The 26283-nt window shown below is 35.5% G+C and overlaps 1 protein-coding gene and 1 long non-coding RNA gene across 6 annotated transcripts in view; one reads left to right on the top strand and one right to left on the bottom strand.

Moving 5' to 3' along the window:
- Positions 1-26283, top strand: part of NAMPT (nicotinamide phosphoribosyltransferase) — a 36199-nt gene that overhangs the window by 4239 nt on the left and 5677 nt on the right. Inside the window, exons 2-10 of the mRNA XM_031679788.2 lie at positions 4239-4395; positions 5875-5978; positions 8108-8236; positions 13335-13493; positions 14040-14176; positions 18236-18461; positions 20150-20269; positions 21881-22021; positions 23003-23137. Coding sequence (XP_031535648.1) covers positions 4239-4395; positions 5875-5978; positions 8108-8236; positions 13335-13493; positions 14040-14176; positions 18236-18461; positions 20150-20269; positions 21881-22021; positions 23003-23137 — 1308 coding nt within the window. The remainder of the gene's footprint in view (positions 1-4238; positions 4396-5874; positions 5979-8107; positions 8237-13334; positions 13494-14039; positions 14177-18235; positions 18462-20149; positions 20270-21880; positions 22022-23002; positions 23138-26283) is intronic.
- LOC116281333 (uncharacterized) overlaps positions 11617-26283 on the bottom strand; it is a 131913-nt gene continuing 117246 nt past the window's right edge. For all 5 annotated transcript variants that reach the window (XR_012074573.1, XR_012074575.1, XR_012074574.1 and 2 more), the window contains 2 exons: positions 16934-17106; positions 11617-11957 (listed from right to left, as the gene is read on the bottom strand). This is a non-coding gene — a long non-coding RNA (uncharacterized lncRNA). The remainder of the gene's footprint in view (positions 11958-16933; positions 17107-26283) is intronic.

Genomic DNA, 26283 nt, shown 5'->3' with positions numbered 1-26283 from the left:
TATATTTTGACGTTACTATTGCTTCAGAAGCTAAATAGCAATGGATTATTTTCTGGGGCAACAAAAGTCCAGGGCTTGAGAAATCTTAATACCGCAAGGTAGAAAAAATCAGTTACGATTTTTGCTGTTTCTAGCACATTGTCTTTGAAAAGGCAGAGGGTCTTAGCCAATGTAAGGCTGAATGGACCCTCTTCTGAGTGCTGTTAGGTATGATATAGGGAAGTTGCTTAGTCTGTGTCCTTCAATCTGTTACTCTATGTGCTGTTACATACACGTGGTGGTGTTAAGATGTTGGCTTGTGATTATTTCTTAGCAGGGTGAAAATAAGATTATAAGTGTAAAAGTAGGTTAGTAGTAGTTGCTTTTGGTCATGTGATCCCATTGTGGGAGGAAAGCTCTTGGAAAAGCACCAAGTCAACCTTATGGGAAATCTAGAGTAGCTCAGGGGAAAATTAGACTTTGCTCTCACAGAGAGATTCTTTGTAACTTAAGTACTTCTCATACTTCTCTTTAACTGTTATGCAAGGATATTTAACCCTGGGATTACAGTGTTTAGATCCTTATTTTTTTCATGAAGTAAATCAATCACATAACTGTGAAATTAAGTTATATTAGAAGAACTACATTTTCCCGGCTGCCTCTGTTCTTTACTATACACATATTTATGCACTGGCGGTGCTCTGTCAGTTGCAGGAAGGCTACACCAGTTTAGGAAACATTTTTAGGGATAATGTTTGCTGAGTATGTTATGAAAAATCTGTTATTTTCTCTTCATCTTATGAATAATTTTAAATTTATTGTACAACCATTTTCTCTAGTGATGAAGTCAAAGCAGTGCTGAAAAACAGTTACCATGATTTAAGAGCTCCTTTTCTGTAGTTCATTTTAATTTTGAATGTTCTGAGACTTTTTGTAAGTATTACTTAACATGTTTAAGTTCTTCATTTCTCTACTCATTCCTTCAGTGGCCTTCCCCATCTCAATAAACAGCACCATTATTCACCCAGTTGCCCCAGCCAGAAATCTGGGAGACATCCTTAATTCCTCCCCTCTTTATCCCCCAGACCTAATCTGTCAGCCTAGCTGTCCACAGATACTGAGCCAGTCTCTCACCTAACCTAGTCGTTGGCAGTAGCCTCTTAACTAAGGCTTCTGCTTCCACTCTGGTCACCCCGTAATCTATTTCCCACCTCACTGCTAGGGTGATCCGTGTAAGATGTGAGTCAGATCATATTTGCTCCAGCTTAAAACATACTAACAGCTTCCCATTGCACTTGATATAAGATGCAGGCTTCTGGGTAGCCTGTGAGCCTTGCATGATCTTGTCCTTGCATCTGCCTCTGACTTCACAGTGTACCTCCTCCTCCCCGTTCTCTGAGTACCAACCACACTGGCCTTCATTCTGTTCTGTCCCTGAAGTCTAGAAATTTCCTATCTCCTTGTCCTTTAGATCTTACTCACCCATCACTATCTCAGAGAAGCTTTCCTGGCCCCCTATTTAAAGTAGCCTCCCAGGCTTCGTCTAGTCCATCGTCTTTTAAATTTTCACAGCATCCTTCTAGATCTGAAATTATTTTGTTTATGTATTGTTTCTCTCTGACCTTTCAGCCCTCATTAGCCCTATGAGAATAGGGACCATGTCAGCCTATTTGCTTTCTCATCCTCACCATCTGAAACAGTGCCTGATACACAGTAGGTACAGAGTATATATTTGTGAATGAATGAGCTGTTTATAAAATAGCAATTTATTGATTTGAATTTCTGCTATATCCTCTCATTTTCTGGTGAAAGTTTGAAGGGGTTCAGAGTGACCAGTTGAGCAGAAAGTAAAATGAAGGGACAGTAAACCTAGCAAAACTAGAATTATCTATTGGCTATGTTCTTAGCATAAGATTTGCTAAGAAGCTTTGTTTAAACTTTTTTTTCCCATTGAAACAATGTGTATATACCAACATAGATAGATTTGAATATGTTATTTTTTTCTTCTATAAACATACTGGGTGTTAGTAGGTGGTTAATAGTAAGTTACGTTTCATGGTTAGTTGCCTGAGAGTTTGCCTTAGATGACTTAGATTCTGTAATTACATTCTAAAGCAATTCTCTTACATTTCTGTAAAGAAGATTCATACTTCATTTCTAATTAAGCCTAGACAATTTTGTGTTTTTAATGACATTTGTGTTCAGAGGAAGCATTCTGAATATTTAAGCAAAGGTTTTAAGTACCATAATTAAAGAACATAGCTGAAGTAAAGCTTTAAAATTATAAACATTTAATTATTGTCCAGAACTGGAACTGTACTTATATGAGGGAAAATTTTTAGTACACTTTTACACCAAGATGGAGTTAATTAGCTTAGGGATATTTCCATTCAGCTTTGTCTGCCTGGTCTACTTAGAATATGAAAAGACTTTATTTGCTGTCTAATACTTTTAAATCTGACATAGAAAAAGTAAATTTATAAAGATGCACCATTAAGTACTTGAACTGTGAAGAAGGTCAGACTAAATATTGAGAGTCACAACTATGAATCGGAATTTCTTTATTCAAATTTTACTTCATCTTAATTGACTTTTCTTCCACGTCAGTGCTTATTTCCACTAAAGGAGGTAGAGTTATTTAGATTATAAACTAGACATTTTCATTTTTCTGTACATCTTGGGTACATTTCTAGGTAATGATACCTTTTTCTAATCTATTTCTTAAGTAGTTAAGGTAGTGATCATTTATTACTATAGTATCATTCATATATATTTACATTGTTTTTGCATTTTAGTGAATTGGCTAATAGATTTAATTACTCTGGAATCTGTATTAGCTATTTCACTTAGCTACTTCTTAAATCTTCTTAAACTTGCAGTGGTATCAGACCCTGGGTTCCAACTTAAAAAAAACTGACATATGCCTCTAGGTTTTAATGAGGCCTCCGTATACCTTGTAGTATACATACCTGTTGTAGCTGAGCAAAACAAAGTTCAGGCTCTTACCTGACTTACATAATCAGACCACATATTAACAAAAAGATTCACCTCCAAGATTAAGTAGCATAAGGGTACTATTTTTTATAGAATTGCAAGTTGCTTCTATTGGAAAGGAAACGTATTTTAAATATTTGTAATTTTTTTTTTTTGCTCTGTATTCATTTTAGAATGTTTGTGTTAAGCCACAGTGATTCTTTAGATTAAAGCCAGGTTTTACTGGAATTGAGATTATGCAGCCAAAGAGGGAAAACATTGGTTTTCCTAAACTAGAGAACAGAGCTAAACATGAAAAATGGCTTATGTTCACAGTGGTCATCCATGAAACTTGTTCTGTAAAGATTTATTTCTCCATTACCCTGATTCACCACCCTATTCTTAAGCTTTAAGGCATTATTAGTTCTGTTCTTTCAAGTGGGCAAATACACATTATTCTTCCAGGTATTTTTTATTGGTAAAATGTTGTAACCATATTTAAATATAATAAAATTCAAATTATAATGAACTTTTTTTTTCTTAAAACAAAAACAGATAAATTTTCAACAGTGGCTCTTACCCAAATTCTTGAAAAGAAATTTATAATAATACCTCATCATATTTTTAAATTCATTAGGATTTGATGTTGCATTGTATAGGCATTTATTCCCAATTCAGAGGTAATTTGAGAAAAAGAAAGATTACAAAATAGGATTTTTTTTCTCACTGCTGCTGCTTCTGCTATTGCTTTCATCCAGGTTTTCCCAGAGTCACTGTGAAGACTAGAGGGGGCATTGCAGTACCTCATTGTACAGATGAAGGGAGTCATGGGAAGTCATTGCCTATTGGCTTGTCCAACGTTCTGTTTTTAGATAGTAACAGTTTCTGCTTTCATTTCATTCTTTTGTATCATGTGTGCGCTGCTTCCCAGGCAGCTGCTTCTCTCTCCCCCGAATGAACACTGTTCCCCAAGAGCAAATTGAGATCCTTTCTTTGTATTTTTAGTCCAGGTGTCCAGTTTAGAGGCCTTGTACTTCCTTAAGTTCAGTCTGTTTGTTTATAAAATTTAATACTACTGCAGTTTTGAACTTAAGATACTGAACTATTAAAATTTATCTTAGAAGTATGATGCTTATTTTTTATTTGTTATAGCCAGGAAAAGAAGCTGATCAATAGCAAATAAGTATAGTTTCTTTGGTTTTAAATAATTTCTGGTTTTAAATAATTTTTATTGTAATTTACATTATGTCCTGGTATTTTCCAACTCAAGTGTTTCTTTTATGTAGGTTACTCACTATAAACAATATCCACCCAACACAAGCAAAGTTTATTCCTACTTTGAATGTCGGGAGAAGAAGACAGAAAACTCCAAAATAAGGAAGGTGAAATATGAGGAAACAGTATTTTATGGGTTGCAGTACATTCTTAATAAGTACTTAAAAGGTATTACTTTTACTGATACATTTAACACTGCTTTTAAATACCTTGTCATAGTTTTTCTCCTATATTACTGTGTTCTATTATTTGAAGTAACTTTGAATAGTCTAATTCTGATATATATTTAATTATTTTAATTACTTTAGGGGTTCTAAAATTTGAATTTTTAGAAATCTGTTGATTTGAAAGCATTAATGTTACAATTTGTTGTATGTGGTTGGTGTTTGACATGAGAAAGATTTTCTAAAACAAATAAGTTTGGAATCAATTTAGAAAAGTGAATCATATTCTGAGACTAATCTGGTTTGTTAGTAGACCTTAGTGACTAATTCAAAATAAAGGATTTGTTATTGACCTGGGAACTCATTTTGAATTATGGTAGCAATTATATTTAGAATTATGCTTATGCTAGTCAGTTTTACCTTAAAGGCCTATTTTTCTAAACTACCTGTTACTGTGGACTTACCCTCAAATGAATTTTAAAGAAGAAAAAAATCCCCCAAATAATTTCTATGCTTATTTGAAAGTCCATTTCTAGTCTGTTTTATAATGGCATTTTTGGGAAAAAAAGAGTTCCCAAGGTTTTTATACATTTTGGAAAATTTCACTTCTAACCTTTTCAAATAAACATAATCTCAGAATTGAATACAGATAAGTTGAATTTTATGCAGATAATAACCTTTTTTTATAACCTTGGCAATTTTAAGATCAGATAGTTCAGATACATTATACTATTGAAAACCTACTTGAATATCAAAAGTGCTTCTTTGCAACAAGATTACCTAAGATATTTAAGGGAGTTTACTAGAGATCTTATGTAGAGAAAGTTACCCCAAGACTGGTTATCACTTTTCAGTTTCCTACAGCTTAAAAATTTTATACAGTGTTATTTGTTATTAATTATAACTAAAATATATTGGTTGTCATAGGCCGGCATTATTCTAAGCGCTTCAGTCCACTTGTCTTAATCATTTAGTTCTCACAACCACTCTGTAAATAGGCACTCTACTGTTAGCCTCATTTTACGTATTAAGATAACTTAAAAGTGTATTTGGGGGGAAAAACTTAGGAAAAGTACTGGATTATCATCCCTGAAGACATCCTTTATGATTAAAGTGAGAGGTCCACCTGGAAAATCGCCTATCAAAGCCTTACTTTTTTAAATCTGAAGACTGTATAAATTAATAGAGATTAAAAAAAATCTTCATAGAAGTTAACTTATCACTATGATTTCTTAAAAATACTATACATGTAATAATTTCTATTGCACATCTGCTTTTCAAATAAGAAATTTCTGTTTGTGTGAGTGGTTGTAAGTGCAGATTCCTTTTCTGGCTCTGCTGTTGACTCTGGGTGAAATCATTTAACCTCTCAGTTCTTGTTTTTAAACCATAGAATGGGTGAAATAGCTAGAAACGTTAGTCCTAGGACAACAGTTCACAGAATGCCTTTAGAAATGTAAACAGGAGATGTTTATCCTTTTAGGTAAAGTAGTGACCAAAGAGAAGATCCAAGAAGCCAAAGAGGTGTACAGAGAGCATTTCCAAGATGATGTCTTTAATGAAAAGGGGTGGAACTACATTCTTGAGGTAAAAAAAAATGGTTTCATGTTTTGATCTACATACTTAGTTCAAAACTTCTTGCAATGGAATTTGACTAGAAGAGTGGACTGTACAGTTGATCCTTGAACAGCATGGATTTGAACTGTGCAGGTCCACTTACATGTGGGTTTTTTCAGTAGTAAATACTGCTGCTCCGTGCTCTGCAGCTGGTGGAATCCACAGCTGCCGAAACACTGGCACAGAGGAGCCGCAGTTCCAGAGGGCTGACTGTGGCTTATACTTGGATTTTCGACTGCGTGCAGGGTGGGCGCCCCTCACCCCTGCATTGTCCAAGGGTCAGCTGTAATTACAACTTTTTTCTGTCTGTGACCCAAGTATAATGGCTGTTGAGACATTCTCATGAAAAGTTATGTTTAATTTTTTTTTTCTGGTGACAGATCATTTCTGGTATCCAGAATCTGAATATATCATGTCTAAGTAATTTGTTGTATATGTATTATAATTGAATAACTAGCATTTTTCAGAAAGGTGATTTAATCCTTTCTTTGAAAATGTAATTAAGAAAGGATGGTTATTTGGCAATTTCAAAATTTCGTCTATTTTCTTGACTTTAGATTATGTAAGAAAATAGATGTTGTGAGTCTATCACTATACAGTAATTGCAGGAAATTTCCCTTAGTGAATAGTTAGAATGGTTTGGTGCAGATCCATGAAGTTCATTTTCATTCTTTATTGTACTGTAATATTCCTGTGTGACATGTTCGGATTCATTACTCAAGATTGGGGCATCCAAAGACATGGGAATTGAATTATAAGAGTTGAATGTCCCATCGTGGTTTTCTTTATTATAAAGATGAGTTGGAAATGGGATCTATTAGCATCTTGGCATGTTAAGTGTTAATTTATGTCTTAAAAATGAATGTCTTTTTCATTGTAGACTATCAAACAAAAAATAATTAGAAATACTTTAACTTTCATGCCTATATTGTATTATTGAATTTTATTATTTGGTAATTATGAGTCTTTGACAAAGTTGAGTAAGCACTCTGCTGTATTTTTCCCTCATCTTTAAGTAAGGTCACTAAAATCTGTTAGCTAACTCCTGCACTTAATCCATTTGGTTTGCTATGAGGGTAATAGTTAAAGATAAGTTAGATCCTTTCTCATTAATACAATTCTCAGTGGTAAGGGTGGTAAATCTTTTCATTTTATATTCAGAGAATCTTAGAGATTCATAGATTCTCTAGAGATAATCTTGTATAACCCCATTTTACAGACATAGAGTCTGAGACCTAGAGATTCAAAATGACTTGCCAGCAGTCCACTACCTGTTTTTGCATCCAAGTTAGGATTTTAAGGCAGTATAATTTCTGCTGTATCATGGATTTTCTTTTATCTGATTACCTTTTCCCAAGTCATACAAATAAACTCGTAGGATTTCTGAAAAAAGCTACCTTTCCAGCCAAAAGTCAGCCACAGCTTTTAACTTTAAAAGAGAGGAGGCATAATTAAATTTCTAGTAACATACCGTGTAGTCACTATATCGTCAGCCTAATTTCGGAGAGAATTGTTGCACGTAGGTATTGATTGCCAGAGCTCTAGAAGGTACACTTATGATTGGTCTATTTCACTACCAAAATGGACTTCAGTTCTACTACCGGTATAGAGAGAAAACCTATTTAAGCTCCTTCTCTCTCTTTTCTTTTTTGTTTGTTTTATTTTGCTGTCTTATAGCAGTCCCTTATTTTACTTCAGTCTTTAGCCCTTCTTTTATGAAAATGACCTACTTAAAAAAAAGATAGTGCCCTTGACATATGTTGGAATAAACTTTTTCTTTGAAAGAATAGGAAAATAACTTTTTGTTTTGATCAGCTTGAAATTATCTGTATCTTCTAGTGATAAATGTCTTTAGCAGAAGTACTTTGATAGCATAAAATTTAAAAATTAATACCGGTACTAAACTATTAATCATTTTAGCTAATTTTATTTCAGGAGGATAAGGATATTCTGACCAGATTACTAGCAATGTAATAAGATCTACAATTGACATTTCTGTGACAGTAAGTTTAGCTTCTGTAAAATACAAAGAACCTTATTTAAACAGGTAATGGCATACCATCTGTTGAATGGATAATTTCCTTATTGTTTCTTACCAGAAATATGATGGGCATCTTCCAATAGAAGTAAAAGCTGTTCCTGAGGGCTCTGTCATTCCCAGAGGAAATGTTCTCTTCACAGTGGAAAATACAGATCCAGAGTGTTACTGGCTTACAAATTGGATTGAGGTGAATTGCTTTCTTTTGCTTTTACTTCTTATTTAACACTAATTGTAGATGTAAAAACCATTCAACTAGGATTTTATTTTTAAAAATTAATACTAATAATCTACAATTCATGAAACCTTTCCAGGCCTCAATTTCCTCACCTATAAAATGACAGTTGGACTACATAATCTTTAAGTTTTCTTTCAGTAAAATCTAATCTTCTGAGATTTTTAAATCAAATTATTAAGAATTATTACTGCAAAAGCTCAGTTGGCCTCCATCTTAACTTGTTGCAATCCTAAATACTGTCATAGAGAAACATTATAAAACAGCACAGGTACATTTTTAATAACTTTAAAACATTTTATGGATATTCTATTCCATTTAGACTAAAGGAAGTTTGTTCAAGTTTTTAATAACTATTTTCTTCATTCTTATCTAATCAGTTTATGGCCTAGACTCTACCACCTGGTATTTCTCATCTTAATACATTCAGGATTGATTCATTGATCATTTTGTTTAATGTCTAAGCCTAAAAGGAAGGTACCTTATAGCTCTGAGTTTATATTGCAAGGCTTTTGTTTGTTTTCCTTGTATCTATACTTAACCAGTCATGTTTTCACATCCTCATAGTTTTGATATTAATAGTTTATTTAGCTTATTAACAGTTTAATTAGATTTTTATCCTTAAGGAGAAATATTCTAGTAAATGGCTATAGAAATGTCACCCCCATCTGACAGGTGTCTACTCTGTGATTAGTACTCTTTATCTTATTAGTCTGTTGGTTAAACTAATTTGTTGTTGTAATAATACATTAGAGGTTCATTTATAAAGACTGGAAAATGTTTAGAAAAAGTAAGAGGTCAAGAAAATGAAATACATTTTTGCTAAGTCTATTGGAAATTTAAAACTTTCTTTTTAGACTTTTGATGAGCCATCAGCTAATAGCCTAACAGGCTCTGAAGAAAATGTAGTTACCTAAAATAAAGATTGTAAATAGTTTATTGCTATGTCTTAAAACTTTGCATTAACTGTGAACTCAAAGTAAAAGAAAACATATTATTAACAATCATCATAGCATTTTACTGGCAAATATTTTATTTTGAGAGGATGATATTATGAAAAGAGTAGAAGAGTTCTTAACCACATCATCTAATGTATCCTTTACCTCCAGGGCCAAAAGATCACAAACAGATAAATCTTAATTTTGAAAATCATCATCTATAAATAACCTTATGTTACATTTTTTTCTCTTTAATTTTCTGTTTGAGGAATTTGGCCATTAAGTACTCTTTCCTTGTGTTGAATTGAACTTTCATAAAAAAGATATTTGTGGACATAGAGAACTAGTTCCAGATCCACCTTGCTTTTTATGTATGTTTTTATCTTCAGAAAGTAAAAAACACTAGCTGTAAAAAAATTTCTTTTAAGTATCTATTTTAATAATCATTATTTTGGTGTATTTCACTAAAAAAATTAAAGTAAAAAAATTTATACATGGACATCTTAGCAGTTATCAAATTTTTTAATTTAAAAATTATTAAGCATAAAAATCCAATATGAGACAGATTTTAAAGAAAAAGTACATAGTTCCTTATTTTTCATTTGCTTATTAAAATTGCCTTCTGTTATAATATGTATTATTATAAATAATTTCAGTCCTGGGTAGGAATTTTTATGTAAGGCATAAAAACGTATGTTCTGAAACAACTCCTTTCAGATAGATCTTGTATAAAAAATTGTGTTTACTTTAACTACCAGGTCTGCAGAAGACACTTCTCGTAGTCACTTTGCCTCTTTGGTGGGCTTGTGTGGGGTTAGAGGAGGTTCATATTACACATATCCATCTCCAACTCAGATTTACCACTTTGTAACTAGGATCTGTTACCAAACACACCAAGCTTGTTTTTTAAAATATTGAAGATTTTCTTCAGGAAATCTTTGATTTAAAATTTTTTAAATAATAGTACTAAATAGTATTCCTTCCAATTCCTTCTCTCACTGTATGTTTAGAGTTGTTAGTTACATTCTTTGTTATTCACCATGCACGAATTTTAAAATCCACTAAAATTACTGAATTACTTTATCAGTTTCAATACAGATGCTAGAAGAAGCCTTAATCCCAGGTTTCAGAACTTGCGTAAGCGGGCCTAAGGGTTTTGCAGAGGTGTCCGACTTAGGAGAGGCTGAGGAGTGAGCATACTGGGCTAAACTTAACCATCTCTTCCTACCAAAAAAATGAAACAATTTTTTTTTGCTGTTGAAAAGAAAAGATGACTTTAAAAACTATTACATTGATCAAATACCCTCATTTCACAGATGAGGAAATTGAGCCTTGACAGGTGAATGGACTAGTTAACAGACTAGGTCCAGTCCCCTTTCTACTATACCACACCATTTCTTAATCTTTAAATTCCTTATCCTTCATAGTAACATTATAATGAATACTTCTTAAATGAATTTTGCAGGTTGATTTACTCTAGTCTTAGTTTTCTGCTAAAAATTTTATCTTGCTTTATGTGGGCAAATTGCTGTTTTGGAAGTTTCCAACAAGGCCTACTTTATTAGACCTTGGATTAACCCAAACTAACTTGCCTTTTTTTCCCTTGCTTACACCTACAGTGATCTTTTTTAAAGGGGAGTGATTTTATTAAGAGTATAATTTAAGCTGATTTTGTTGGACTATGGAAAGGAAATGGTGATGTGAAGGATCACTGTGTCTCATAGTTATTTCTCTCCTTCCCTGGCATTTTTCGAGGGGTAAGGTCAATCTTCTACCTTTATAACTCAACTAGAGTTTTTCGCATTGTTCTCTATCTTTCTCATACTCCTAGATAATATCACTCTAAGTTAAACAAAAAATGTGAGAGTTGATCAAATTAAATTCAACAAATGAATATCATTTGAGTACTGGCTATGTACAAAAAAATACTGGGCCCAGAAATTAGAGTAAGATGTGTCTTATTATTTAAGGGCCTTTCGAAGAGGAGCAGTTGATTCTTAACTAACCAATAATATAAGTAAGAATGCTGAATCGGTAGCAAATTTTTTTTTTTAGGTAATTCTGTCTAAGAAATCATGAAATGAAAACTAAATAAGCTTTTTAATAAGGGACAGGAAGAGCTGAGGTATTCTTAGAATGGCAAGTAGCCCAAGGGGGACTGCAGCATAAAAATGGAAAATACCGTAGGGGAGAGACCCTTAGATGGTAAACAAGGCAACAAGGCAAGATTATAGGAGGCCTCAAATATCAACATGAACTGGCCGCCTTCCCCTGTGGACAACAGATAGCCATTAAAGGATTTTAAGGAATGAGGCAACCCGAATAAAACTTGCTTTAGAATGATAACTGGTGGCAGTGTGAAGACTAAGTCAGAACAGCCAAAAACTAGAAGCAGGGTAATCACAGGCACTGGCAATGGAATCACCGGAATTTAGAAAAGAATCATTTTAGAAGCAGAACGGTTAGAGGTCGTAGAGTTCAAGTGAGGAGTTGTATCAGTTTTCTCTTGTTGTATAACAAACCACCCCAAAGGAAAACAGCAGTTACTTTTCATGATTCTGTGGTCGCCTGGATGGTGCTCCACTTGGTCTTGCGTGGACTTACTGAGTCTGGGTTAGCTAGGATCAAACAGTCTAAAAGGGCCTCACTCCGATGTCTGGGCCTCAGCTTGGGCAACTGGAACTGCTGGACCTCTTTTCGTGTCTTAGGCTTCTTCACAACACAGCAGTCTCAAGGTTCTAGAAAAAAGAGAGTAGAAGCTGCAAAACCTCTTAAAACAGAAGCTTGTAAGTCATAAATATGGCTTCCGCCACATTCTGTTGGTCAATAGCAAATCATAAGCACAGCTCAGAATCAAAGGATGAAGAGAGAGATTCCATCTCTTGATGGGAGGAGCTGCAGAGAATTTGGAGCCATAGTTAATCAGTCACAGGAGTGTAATGCTGCAGTTTTTTTCTTTTTAGGTAATTGGGCTGGGAAGTCCAAGGTTAAATAATCTTTTTGTTTTTACTTATTTATTGATCACTTAGCTGGTATTCAGTAAAAGCTTGTTTTGTAAAATTGAGAAAGTAAATAGTTCTTTGAGTGAGCTCAGACATTATCATCTTAGCAGCTCTTTCTAAAATTTGAAGCTGCTTGTAATAGCAGGCTTTCTGCTTTACAAAATAAAAATAGAAAATTGTGATTCTACAATGGAGGAGTGAATTCCTAAGCCATAATAATTAATGTAGTTGCTCTTAATAATTAATTAGCTGCTCTGATTAAGCATCAAACTTTTTGGAGTTACCTGGCAGCCAGGGAAAAAGGAACCAAGGGACAGTCTTATCAGAAGGTAGGAACCTAGCAATTCTTTCATTTCCTCTTTTGGGAACTTATGTAATAGGAACTGAGTTACAAAATAGATAGTGACCTCATAATTTTCCAGCATATACAGAAATGTTTCATGTGGCTTTTTTATGATGACTTTTGGTAAAAGCCAAGAACATAAAGCATAACTCAATGAATAGAGCTGCCTTAGTGATAAGCAAAAGCATCTCAAGTGTATAACTTACCAGTAGTCATACTAGATCCAAGGGACAGTTAGATCCAGAACTACCTAGAGCTAACTTCTTTAGACGTATACCATTCAAGGTGTGGTCCATGGACCAGTGTTGGTCCATGAACTTTTGATGCAGGTCCACATTAAATAGAGAAAATCAAGCATAAGCATTTAGAAACTTTTATGATAATTGCCTCAGCATCCAAGAGTGAGTATAAAACTGTTGGTCCATGATAGATTGAAAATGAAAAATACACTGGTTCTTCATCACAAATAATCTTTCTAAGCATTATTTGCTTCTTTGGAGCTTTGGATAGAAAATAAATGATTTGACTTTGACATCCTCTGCTATTAAGGGCTGGGCGTGCTTATCTTGTGTGTTGCAGATGTGAGAGCTGAGCTCTGCACTGTATCTGGAATGCATGTGGTAGGCATCCTGCTGTACAGTTGAAATGTCCAGTTGGTATTTCTAGTAGTATGGAAGTCCAGGACATACCTCCAGAGAAGGCTAGGATTTTCCTCAGAAAGAACCCAATTTTTTATGTATTAATATTTGTGGTTAATTTTATTACTACAGACTATTCTTGTTCAGTCCTGGTATCCAATCACAGTGGCCACAAATTCTAGAGAGCAGAAGAAAATATTGGCCAAATATTTGCTAGAAACGGCTGGTAACTTAGATGGTCTGGAATACAAGTTACATGATTTTGGCTACAGAGGAGTCTCTTCCCAAGAGGTAAGAAACTGAAATGAACCTCAATTAATAAAATGTGGATTGTCAGGTAGATTACTACTATAAACTTTTTGGGAAGTAATTGGGATTTATCTTGGTTCTAAGAAGGCCGCATTTTGAAATTTCAAAGATTCAAAGATGTATATTACGTACCTAACATGTGTCAGCTTCTGTTCCAAATACATGAAATACAGCCTTCAGTAAATGTCCCTGTTCTTTAAATATTTGCTGGGTGGATGGACAGATGGATAGACCGACAAAATAAATATAGCAGATGGCAGGTAATGCACAAGGCAGGGTAAGGGGAAAAAGGGTGATGTAATGCTGGGGTGGATCACTATTAAATAGATCTCTTTGAAGAGTAACAGTTAAATCCTTAAATATTTAGGAAAAACTGGATCTTTGCCATAAGAATCTGTTATCTCTGATAATAGTTAAATAACTTTAAGGGTAGCTGAAGACAGTAGTCCTTTGGGAACTGTGCTCTATACCTCAAGTATGGGTCTGTCTTTTTCTTTTTTGGATTTTGGTTTATGGTTTATTTTCCAGACTGCTGGCATAGGAGCGTCTGCTCATTTGGTTAACTTCAAAGGAACAGATACAGTAGCAGGAATTGCTTTAATTAAAAAATACTATGGAACAAAAGATCCTGTTCCAGGCTATTCTGTTCCAGCAGCAGAACACAGGTAAAATTCTGTTTTTATCCTCCCATTATCCAACATTTGTTTCCTAGAACTAAGTTTTTTCATTCTTATATTTGCAATTCAGTGATGTTCTGTTTAACTACAGAGCCAGATACCACAGTAAATCTTCATGAATTTAAGCAATACAAGTTCAGTGTTTATACTCTGTATAAAGCTTGGTATCAGGGAGGTAGAGAACTTTTACTCATCTTAATAGAAACAACTTAAGAGCTTTTCTTCAAGTCTTACATTGCTCTGTGGGTTTTATTTTAAGGATTTTTTTCCAGCTGCTCTATTGCCATATGCAGATAAGTTATATTCATTAAGTCTAGAAGCACTCACTGTAAAACTGGTCACCGTTGTCCCTTTCCCTGCTCTTCTACAAGACTTCACTTTCTTTGCCCTGGAACTTACCTTGTGACCCCAGTACTTTCAACTGTAGATGAGCAAGTTAAGCCCTTCTGATGAAAGGAAGGGTGTTCAGATTCCTTTTGTGCTCCCTTATCTGATGGTACTAAACCATCTTGAGTTAAACTAGAAGACTCTTACTGTCTAGGCTGCAGCTGCTCTGTCTGAGAGTTAATTTTATTGAATGTTAGTGGAGTTTTTAAAATGTGCCAAACCTTATTTCTGGATCTTATAATGAAAATTATTTACTGCAATCAGTTTGGAGAGGTTTCTTAAATTCTGCTCATATTTGAATATTGCAGGGTGCTAAAACCAGCAGTGAGTTTAGCATAAAGCTGAGCTTTGATCTCAGGCAATCTACTGGGTACTACAAGGGATAAAAAGATATATATATGTATATGTGTGTGTGTGTGTAATTAATCCTATCTTCTGGATAAAAATAGTCCACTAGCAACATTCTGCTCTGTTAAGTATTTTTAAAGAGGCACAATTAAAGTGCTTTAGGGGGTTCAGGGGAAGGAGAGGTGGGTCATACTCTACTGGTAGGATCAAGAAAGGTTTTATAGAGATGTTACCTAAATCTTGACTTCTTGAAGGAATGGTATAATTTAATGGCAGACATTGGGGGATTATTAATTCTCTTGAGTAGATATTTATTGCATCCCTACCACATTTCAAGCATTGTCCTGAAAGAGCAAGAGTGAAAGAGGAGAGTGTGGATGTGTTTAGGAATAAGGGCTGAAAGGTATGTTGTAGGGAACGTAGGCTAGTCTGTGAAGACAAAGTAAAGGCCCTCAGATTTATTTTGACGTTGAATATTAACTGTGTGCCCATCATGCTAGGTTATTCTAATTCCATTTTCAAATAGGAGTGGGCATTGAAGTTTTTGAACAAAGAAGCTATGTCAGAAATACTGTAGAAAGGTTATTTTGATAGTGAGCCATCTTATGAATTGAAAAATAGAGAAATGAGAGAAGTTTGGAGGCTGTAAGCTATTGCAGTAATTTTGAGAGATGACAAGGTTCGGAACCAAGTGGCTGAATGAGTGGAAGGAAGTGGGTAAACATGAGCAGTAGCTTGGGAGATGAAATAGCTTGTACTTGATGTTTCAAATTGGGGCTCAGTAGAGAGTAGATTCAACTAACATTTATTAGTGGTGCTTCATTAATAGGGCCGTGTTGAATACTTCTACAAAAAAGTTTCAAGACTAGTGAAACTGGGAAAATAAGTGTCGCTAACAGATCAAAATTTTTGCATTACAGTATTTTTATTTTGGACTTAGATGTATTTACATCTTTTAAAAATTACTGTAGTATTCATATATTAGATTCTTCATTGATGGTTTTGTTTCAAAGTAATAACACGAGTATGATACTATAAATCTGAGAACAAGGATAATATCTTTAGGACTTTCATGATAAAACACATTGAAAGTCTGTTTTATTTTTATAGTCTTGTAATATTTACTGCTTTTGCAATTTGACTCCATTAATATATCAGATGTTCTTAAGTAGACGACTCTTTTAAACAATAACATAGTATAAAGAGCTCTAGACTGAAAGTTGGGAAATCTAAGTGACCTTACAGCCGACATACTGGGTGGCCTTGGGCAAGTCATTTATCTCTCTGCTCTCCAGTTCTGCTCTTCAACCCAGCAAAAGGAGGAGCTAAAATTTCACATCTTTAATATCAGAAGGTCATTGAGTAAAAATGAGCTCACAGCTAAAATAGCTTTAAAATAAGAAAACTCTAAAATTTAGAACACTGCCATTATTGTCATATTTTCTTAATGTATGAGTTTGGACTTAGAAATATTCAGTTGCGTAACTTTTTCCTCCGACTTTGGAAAGGATATCAAATTTAATATGATGCTGGAAATTTAAATAATAGCTTAAGTAGAATTCATTGAACAAATATTTATGGTCTCTGTATATCAAGTACTGCACTAGAAGCATAGGTGTTAGGACTGGATTGTGTGGAGGGGGCTACGATCTGGAGTCCAGGAAAAAACCTGGGTATTTTTTAAAAACTTTGAGTGTTTTTCACATAGACGTACAGAGAGAGACAAGTGCGCAGGTCAGATTGAAGAAGGCAGGCCCAGCATCGAGGGGAGCCTGAAGAGAAGCCATAGAGGTAGGGGGAAAAGTCAGGGTGTGGGAGATGTCACTGACGTTATGGGAAAGGAAGCTTCAGAGAAGTTCAGATGCCATAGAGAAAGCAAGCAAGAGAAAGACTAAAAACGAACAATCATATTTGCTAGACATGATACAAATAGCAGAGTTAGGTGACTGTACTGATACAATGCTAGTGAAAAATAGCTGCATAAACAATGACCTTTAAGAGTTTGCTTACATTGCACAGCTCTCCCGTGTCGGTACTCTTTGAGCGTAATTCTCTCCCTTATAAAGAGGACGGTAGCAGTTCTTGGGATGAAGGTGCTTCTCTTTGTCCACGTCTTAATTTTTCCTTTCACCTGCAGAGGTTTGCATGAAGTGAAGCATTGGCATCATAGCTACCAGCAGCCCCTGCAGTTGTTAGAAAGGATATTCAGTGTAAATAAGTATTTATATAAATATGCTACCTCTCCATTTCAGACAGGAGTAGTCTGGGTAGCTAAGTCTTTATGTCTCTGAAGTGTACATGCTCTGCTAGCCCAGCATACCATTGACAGCATGACCAAGTTGTTTACTCCATTCTCTTAGAAAAAAAATAAGAATAAAACAACTGTTAATTAGAACGACTCTTCAGACAGTTATGAGATGAACTTATATCTGCATGGGGTTACATAATAAATAAATGGGTTTCACTTTCCATTATTTTACTTGGGAAAACAGGGTAGAGGTGAAGACTAGCAAATTAGAAAGAAAAATTGCTTGGCACAAGAAAATGGTAACAATTCTTAAGTTTGTTCTTAAATTCTATTTAAGAATTTTTAAAATTCTTTATATTAGTTAACCAGCAAGTACTTAGGTTACATATTATTACATTACATATCTCACACTTGATTTCCCATCTTAATTATGAGTTGCTCAAACTAAATATTACAGTTCTTGATCCCTGGGTATGTATTAATTAATAGTGGATGATCTATAAGTGAAACAAATGACTACCTGTTACCGGCCAGTGGAAGATACAACAGGTAAAGAGTTAGTTGACTATACGTATGCATGTGATAGTATAAATAATTGCCTCTACCTGTAAGATTCTGAAAGATAAAAAAGACACAGTGTATGTTCCTGCTGTTATTGGTACATGCTTTTGAAAATTCACAGAAGGGAGCCAAGTGCTTGCAGTGCCCTGCAAAATAGTGGGAGTACGTGTTTACTCTGACGTCTCGCATAGTGTACAGAGTGTGCTCAGAAGGTGCTTTTCATCTCACTCGTTTTGAGTGAGTGGACTCAGGAATACCAGACATAATAACGTAGCTTATAATTGGTTGAATGTGACTTAAGAGAAAATAACTATTGGAGAGGGATGAGATTACTTAGTCTTAAAAATGGGCCAAGGAGCGGTTTGGCTCAAATATTTAATTAACCTTTTGATGGCCATTAAACTTGTGCAGTGTTGACGGTGTAGTATAGTGAACATGGATATGATTCAGGAATAGATAATGTGTCTGCCTGAGTAAATCTGTATTTTCGTTTTGTTTTCTAGTACCATAACAGCTTGGGGGAAGGACCATGAAAAAGATGCTTTTGAACATATAGTAACACAGTTTTCATCAGTGCCTGTATCTGTGGTCAGCGATAGCTATGACATTTATAATGCGTGTGAGAAAATATGGGGTGAAGATCTAAGACATTTAATAGTATCAAGAAGTACAGAGGCACCACTAATAATCAGACCTGATTCTGGAAATCCTCTTGACACTGTATTAAAGGTAAATTTTAATATGTAACTTGATTATTAAAATGCCTATAGACCAGCTGCATCAGTACCATTTTAAATTACTATGTACACACTCCATTTCAGAGCTACCTGGACCAGTCCCCTTGTTTTAGAGTTGCAGCCCAGAGAGAGTAATAGATTTGCCCAAGGTCACACATTAATAACAGAAAGGACACCGCAAGTCAGGGGTTATGTATATACTGTCAAGTGGACAGTTGAGAACTGTGGAATAGGATGCTTTCCTTTCTACTTACTTTCGAAATTATTTAGTAGCATTACTATTTTAACCAATCCTGTGATTTGGTACCACGTCTGTGGTTTGTTTCTTTTCCTTTATCACAAGTCATTGCTGTACCTTTGAATTTTTTAGTGCAAAAGAAATAAGTGCAAGGTAATGGGGAATAAAAATAATTTGAAGATATTTTTCAAGTAGTGATTCTTTAGAGATACTATTGATTCTCAGTGTAGCCTTGTTGCATTTTTTTTAGTGTTTAGGATTTGGTTTGCTTTCTTAGAAAATTACTAATCCGAGCAAGTTATTTGGTGCTTATTACTAGAAAAATATTGTGCTCTGTGCTGTGCTTTAGCAGCTGTTATTTAATCTCTATGAAAACCTTATGATGTATAGATAAGAAGCCAGCTTAGAGAGGTTAAAGGAAACTTGCTCAAGGTCACACAGCACATAACATAAGCCGGTGTCCAGTGTAGATCTTTCTGGATATCACCTTCCCTCTTTACCACACTGTTTCCCAGCTGATGACTGGATGATGAGTTACCCATTAAGGGGGATGTAGAACCAAGAAGGTCTTTTTCTGTCCTATTAAGCAATAGGCCAATCTGAAGGCCTTATCTTCGTCTGAAATATCAACAGATTTGGTTTTAGCAAACTTAGTAAGTTTCGTATTTTTCATGTTACCTAATTTAAAAAGTATACAAACCTAGCTTTAAGAATAAACTGAGTCATCAATATGGAATTTTCTCGTTGTTATAAGAAAAGAGAGTGAGTGCTGGGTGGGGAATATGTCTGGTAGATCTTTTGAATCTCTGACCAACCTGAGAAATTTTGAATTAATGTTTAGATATTTCCACTGCTACAAAACTTTTTAGTAGTTAATGAACGAGTGGGACAACTTGCATATTAAGCAATTTGGCTTAAAAAAATGGGTGTCATCTTTAAGTGAGAAGAACCTCAGGGATCAGAGAAACTATGGGCTCTATATGCTTCATTTCCAGCTTCGTCTGCATATCATAATTTCTCTGAACTTTGTAATTCAAGTGGACTCATATTTAAGTTATACCAGACAAGTTAAGCCAAACAAAACTGTTATGCGTGAGCAGAAGAAAATCAAAAGCATAATCATGAATTTGTTACATGATGTTTTATATACATTAAAAATACTATATTTACCTTTGTAAGCTCCTAATGTTAAAGGTTTTTTCCTGAATCGAATTTGAAAGATGTGAGGGAACATAAACTTGTGTTTTGAGCCACTTTATATTATAAATTGACTTGACAGAAAATTATGTGCCTGTTTCTAACAGAATCAAAAGCAATTGAGACTAAATTTTAGAAGGCTTATACGTGGTATTCTAAAATTTAAGTAATTTGATTAACTTTGGAAAACTTTTTACACTTCTTTTCAGTTTTATTTTGTCTTGGGTGTGTATTTTTCCATACAGGTTTTGGATATTTTAGGTAAGAAGTTCCCGGTTACTGAGAACTCAAAGGGCTACAAGTTGCTGCCACCTTATCTTAGAGTTATTCAGGGGGATGGAGTAGATATTAATACCTTACAAGAGGTATGTGTTTTATATTTAAAGTTCTAATAAGGCAATCCTTGTAATTAAGCTCCTTCTTACAACATTAATAATTTAAGTACAGTTGTGATTCTTTTCATAAGTGTTTAAGATGGTATGTGTCTTTTCTGTTAATTGCTTAAAATTTATAAATATTAGCAACTTAAAATATAGAAGTACCACCTAAACCACACTTACTGCTCCCAGTCCTCATGGGCCACTCTGGGTGATGAACCCAAAGAAGCATCACTGTGAAACAAGAAATGCCAGTCAAGGAATATTCTTTGTGTATAAAACAAAGTCTTGACACTGCACAAATAGGTCTCAATTTTAACAGAATGGAGCTTGCACATACTCTAAGAATATGAAGCTCAAATGGTATTAATCTTTGCTTTATCAAAAAATTAGAGAATGGTTTTGTTACCTGTTTTAAATTAAGCATTGATTCATCACTCTTACTATTAGAAATAGCATGTTTGATATTATCTTAAAGTTTTTGCCTCTTCATTTCCCATATAAGCTTCTAATGAGCTACAATTTTAATACCTAAAATCATAAAAATTAAAGCCATCACCAGTATCATGATGTAGACTGTCTAGTATTTATAAATTACTGATATTTTAATGTGTACTAGTTTCAGATGGTATCCACTTGTAACCTAGTTACCAAAATAATTTTCTATTTGAAAGAGTTTGGTGTGGTTAGAGTAAGGTCTGTACTCAAATTACTAATTTGTTTTCTGAAGATTTACTTAAGAAGAACTACTGCATATAACTAACAGTACTTCTGTGGTGATAATGCAGTTAGAGTTCCAAAATCAGCTGTCTAGAATAGACCTCTTGCAATAACAGAAATGATGTTTCTTCCCCCTACTCTCCCAAACTGCCTTGCCTAAGAAAAGTGGAAGCTTTCCCAGCTCTTCGAAGATACTTGGTGTTGGGACATTAGGTGCTTTGATGTGAAAAGGAAGAAATAGAAGGAAAGTCTGCAGTGAGGAGGATCTAGGCATAGGAATCTCAGCTGGCATATTTAATTGCTGTTGTCTTTTAGCTCAGCTGCGTTGAAGGTTTGACCTGGTATCAATTAAGAACTAGTACCCATACGTCCATTTTAGCAGGTACCCTCACACACCCCTTTCAGATGAAGAAACATGGGTGGGCACAGTGCCGATTTCAGGATGCATATTAGCCCAGTGCTCTTTCCCTTGCTTGTACCTGCCCTTCCTTGGTCCCGTGGGCAGCTCTAAGTTGGGTTGTTCAATCAGGTATTTGAACTTCCCTTTAAAAACTGAAGCTATTTGGCTTTCCTTTTTCTTTTAGTTTTTTTTTTTAAATAAACTTTGAGAACGTGTGCATTTTCAAAGTTGAGAATCAGTTCAAAACAAATCTGTTTTTTAACGCCATGAACAAGTTCAGTGGTGAGACAGTCTCTGGCATTGATGAAACTTTAAACAGAATTGTGAGAGAATGAAATAGTAATAGGCATTATTCTTACCTCATTATTTACTATGTTCTAAAACAGCTTTGGATGGTTTACTCATCATATGGCCCATGGAAAGTTACCTCCTTCCTCTTGCAAATTACTTAGTTTATTTTCTTTTTATTTTTAATCTAGATTGTAGAAGGCATGAAGCAAAAAAAGTGGAGTATTGAAAATGTTTCCTTCGGTTCTGGTGGAGCTTTGCTGCAGAAGTTAACGAGAGATCTCTTGAACTGTTCATTTAAATGTAGTTATGTTGTAACCAATGGCCTTGGGGTAGGTGCTTCAGCTTTTACTCCTGTGTTGTTACTACCTTCTTTATGTATCTAGGTGGAGTGAAGTTACTGAAAGTAATAGTCAAAGGATAATATGGTCCTGAACGGTTCCTCTGTTGTCAGGTACCAGAGACCCTGACTCAGAAACAAGGAAAGAAAAGACAGTAGGTGACAAATAACTTGACTTTGGAGAAAAAGGGAGACTTGGGAAAAGGAGGAAAAATAAGATGAGGGATTATTTAAGACACAATGCAAGTCAGTTCATTTCTCACTACTTCAGTACATACTCTTGAATCAAAAAGTTGACCATATTTGAGCAGGAATGTCAGCTAACCTAGCCAACATGTTTGAAAGTAAGCAAGTATATAAACACTGTCAAACATGTTTTAGGAAGGTGGACTATGAGGTTGAAGTTGTGACACTAGAATCATGTTCTGGTAACCTTAAAGCAGGGGACCCTAAGCTGGTAGGCAGCTGACTGACAATCCCCCTGGCTCTTCATAGGCTCGTGAGAGTCTGTATCGAAGGGTGGGCGTAGGGGATCCTGGGAACACCTGCGCTGCTTCCCTCCCTTACTTCACCTCCATCTTTCTTGGATGAGCTCTGGTACTGACGCATCTGCTTTTCTATTACCGTCATCACTGTTTGCCTCCTTCCTTTCTGATCCTGAAACATTCTGCTCTCTTCAGGTTTTCTGGGTCTTTTTTGCTTATGGCAGTAGCAAGATAATAGAGTAAAAAGTCACAAAATGGAAAAGTTATGAAGTAGGAAAGCCTTTACCTTAGTAAATCCTAGGTCCCTTGCCACAGATTATATATCAGAGTTGACAGAGATTTATTTTTCAATAACAGACATGTGCTCTACCTAGATATGTTTAAAGGCAATGGCCTTTAAACTAAACAAGAAAAAGAGATACCTTACCAGTTGAGTGAACAGTTCTGACAGTCTTCTGTTTCTCTAACTCTCTTAATTTGGATTCCAGGTTAATGTCTTCAAGGACCCAGTTGCTGATCCCAACAAAAGGTCCAAAAAGGGTCGATTATCTTTACATAGGACACCAGCAGGGAATTTTGTTACACTCGAGGAAGGAAAAGGAGACCTTGAGGAATATGGTCAGGTATGTATATCTATGCTGGCTGTTTTTTGTTGTTGTTTGTAAGTTTGGTTTTTTAAACAGCAGTAGGCTGGCTCTTCAAATTAAGGAAGGAGGCTTTATGGGGTATTATATTCTTCAACTATTTTCAGAAAAAAATTTTTCTTGGAGGACAAAGTTTTATTGTACAATGTTTATAATTGCTGACCCTTACCTACCAAAATAAGATGAAAAACAAGAAGTGGCTTGATAATAAATGGGAGATCTGTACATGGGGTGAATATTTTGCAACATTCCAAATAAAGAAAAATGTTTCCCATTTAGTGACCAGCAGGGTGGTGACCAATGAGCTTTAACAAGCTCGTGTATTTTTGATCTTACTCCTATTAGCAATGGTACGTTTCTGACCAGGAATAGTTAAGAATACTTAAAGGATGCTATTCTTAGGCTTCTTAGAGCTATTTATAGTAAAACTTTGGTGATTTTCACAGATAAAAGAAGGGCTATCTAAATTCTAAAATATTGTTAATTCCATTTTTCAAAACTTAATAGAATCCAGTTCAGGTGGTTTTCTTTAGTCTCATTTGATTCTCACAGCAACTCTACGGGCTAAAAAAGGTAAATTATCTTAGTATAAGATTTGGAGAAAAAAAATGTGACTTGATTCAATCTATATAACTCATAAATGGGGAGACTTAGCCTTAACTAGCTCTTCTGCTTAAAGTCAACCAAACTGGAAACATTTATAGCATGTGCAAGTAGTCTGAATGGTCATTAACATACAAAAGTACACTTATATTCCTGAACTCAAAAGTTAGAAAATTTGTTTTTTAAGCTATTGGGTTGAAAAAAATATACAGGTTCAGTTTTAGAGGGAAATTACTCATGAATATTCATACTCTTAGCAAAGTTTATACTAAACATAAAAAATAGAAAGTGGTGTATTTAACTTTAAATTCTTCATACCACATCAAATATTCTGCTTATTTTACTTTTATACTTTGAGCCAGAATTAACCTTATTGTATTGTCTTTAATGAAAAATATATGTAAGTTCCTAAACATTTAGAATTAGATCCCTTTACATAGCCTGTTACGCCATTCTTTGAGTAGCCTTTGCTTAACTCTTGTAGCTAGCTAGACCTGCTGAATTGGTTTAAGCCAAATGGACTGAAGTCACTTGAGACATGGTCATAACTAGGACTTTAAAACAGCATTGATTTTAAGAGTATATGAATATCCTAGAACATTTGAGTCAGTAATCAATGTATGATCATCTAGACATTTTGATTTAAGAAGAGGAACCACCATTCCTCAATAGATTATGTTTACATTTTCATAAAGCTGAATTCATAAAAGAAAATGCCACAGCAAGAGCGGGTGATTTGAAACAACACAATGACAGAGAAGATTGCTTCCAGATGGCAGAATAGGAAGACCCTAAGCTCACCTCCTTTCATGGGCATACCAAAATTACAGCCTTTTACAGAACAAGTATTGATGAGAAAGACCAAAATCTACTAGAAGAGATCTTCTGCAACTGAAGATAAAAAGAAGGAACCATGATGAGATGGGTGGGAGGGGCACAGTCACAAGTGTAGTCAAGACCCAGACCAAGTTGGCAGCCCACAAACAGGAGAATAATTACAGTGACAGCAGTTCTCCCACAGAAGCAAGCAGTCTGAGCTCTGTCTTGGGCTCTCCAGCCCAGGGGTCCTGCACCAGGAAGATGAGCCCCCAGAATGTTTGGCTCTGAAGACCAGCAGAGCTTACTTTCAGGAGACGCAGAGGGCTGTAGGAGACCCTACTCTTAAAGGGCACACACCAACACATGCTTTGGACCCAGGGCTGAAGCAGTAATTAATTTCAAAGGAGTCTGGATCAGACCCACTCATTGACCTTGGAGACACCTTTGGCCTCTCAGCCCACTGCCGTGGGATCCAGCCTCACTCAACAGCAAGCCAACACAAGCTTGAGGACATGCTGGACCCCACAGCCAGCTAGGGACTGGCCCCACCTACCTGTGGTCTGATATCAGCTCTGGGACGCTTGAGTGCTGAGACCCTAGGACATGGTTCTGCCTACCAGTGGGCTGTCACTAGCCCCAGGAATCCTGAATGCTGCAGCCAGCAGCCTCGTGACTCAGCCCTGCCAATTAGTGACAGGAGACAGCCGGACTGGGGGCCAGCCATGTCTTCCAGACCACCAACAGTAGTCAGTCGGCCACAGAAGAAGGACCCAAGTGGGGGAGCCCAAGAGCACATAGCTCTGGTGACCGGAGGGGATGTGCTGTTGGGCCGCATGAGATGTCTCCAATAAAAGGCCACCTTTCCAAAATCAGAAGACATAACCAACCTACCAGATAAGATACATAGAAATAAAAGCAGCAAATTAGGCAAAATGAGGCAACAGAGGAACATGTTCCAAACAAAGGAATAAGATAAAACCTCAGAAGAACTAAGTGAAGTGAAGATAGACTATCTATGAGTTCAAGATAATGATCTTGACACAGACAGTGAGAAGTTAGTTAGAAGTTTTTAGCAAAGAGTTAGAAAAATATAAAGAACCAGAGATGAAGAATACAATACCTGAAACTAAAAATACACTAGGAGGAATCAAAGATTGAATGATACAAAGGAATAGATCAGTGGAAGGCAGAGTAATGGAAATCAGTGAGGCTGAAAAGCATAAAAAGAAATGAGACGTTTAAGACACCTCTAGTACATCATGCATACTAACATTTGCATTCTAGGGGACCCAGAAGGAAAAGATGAAGAGAAAGGAGCAGAGAACATATTAGAAACCATAGTAACTGAAAACTTCCTTAAACTGGGAAAGGAAACAAATATCCAGGTCCAGGGAGCACAGAGAATCCCAAAATGATCATCAACCCACAGGGACCACACCAAGATACATTGTAATTGGAACGGCGGAAATTAAAGATAAAGAGAGTAACAAAAGCAGCCAGGGAAAAGCAGCAAGTCCTGTACAAGGGACCCCCAGCCATAAGGCTGTAATTTGATTGTCAGCAGAACTTGGTGGCCAGAGGGATGGCACAATATATTTAAAGTGATAAAAGAGTAAAACCTACAACCAAGAACACTCTACCTGGCTTCCATTCAGATTTGATGGAGAGATCAAAAGTTTTCCAAACAAGGAAAAACTAAAAGA

This window comes from Vicugna pacos, chromosome 7 (genome assembly GCF_048564905.1).
Source record: "Vicugna pacos chromosome 7, VicPac4, whole genome shotgun sequence".
Taxonomy (NCBI): domain Eukaryota; kingdom Metazoa; phylum Chordata; class Mammalia; order Artiodactyla; family Camelidae; genus Vicugna; species Vicugna pacos.
Note: the sequence above shows the minus strand (reverse complement) of the source record. Positions and strands in the feature narration are given on the sequence as shown.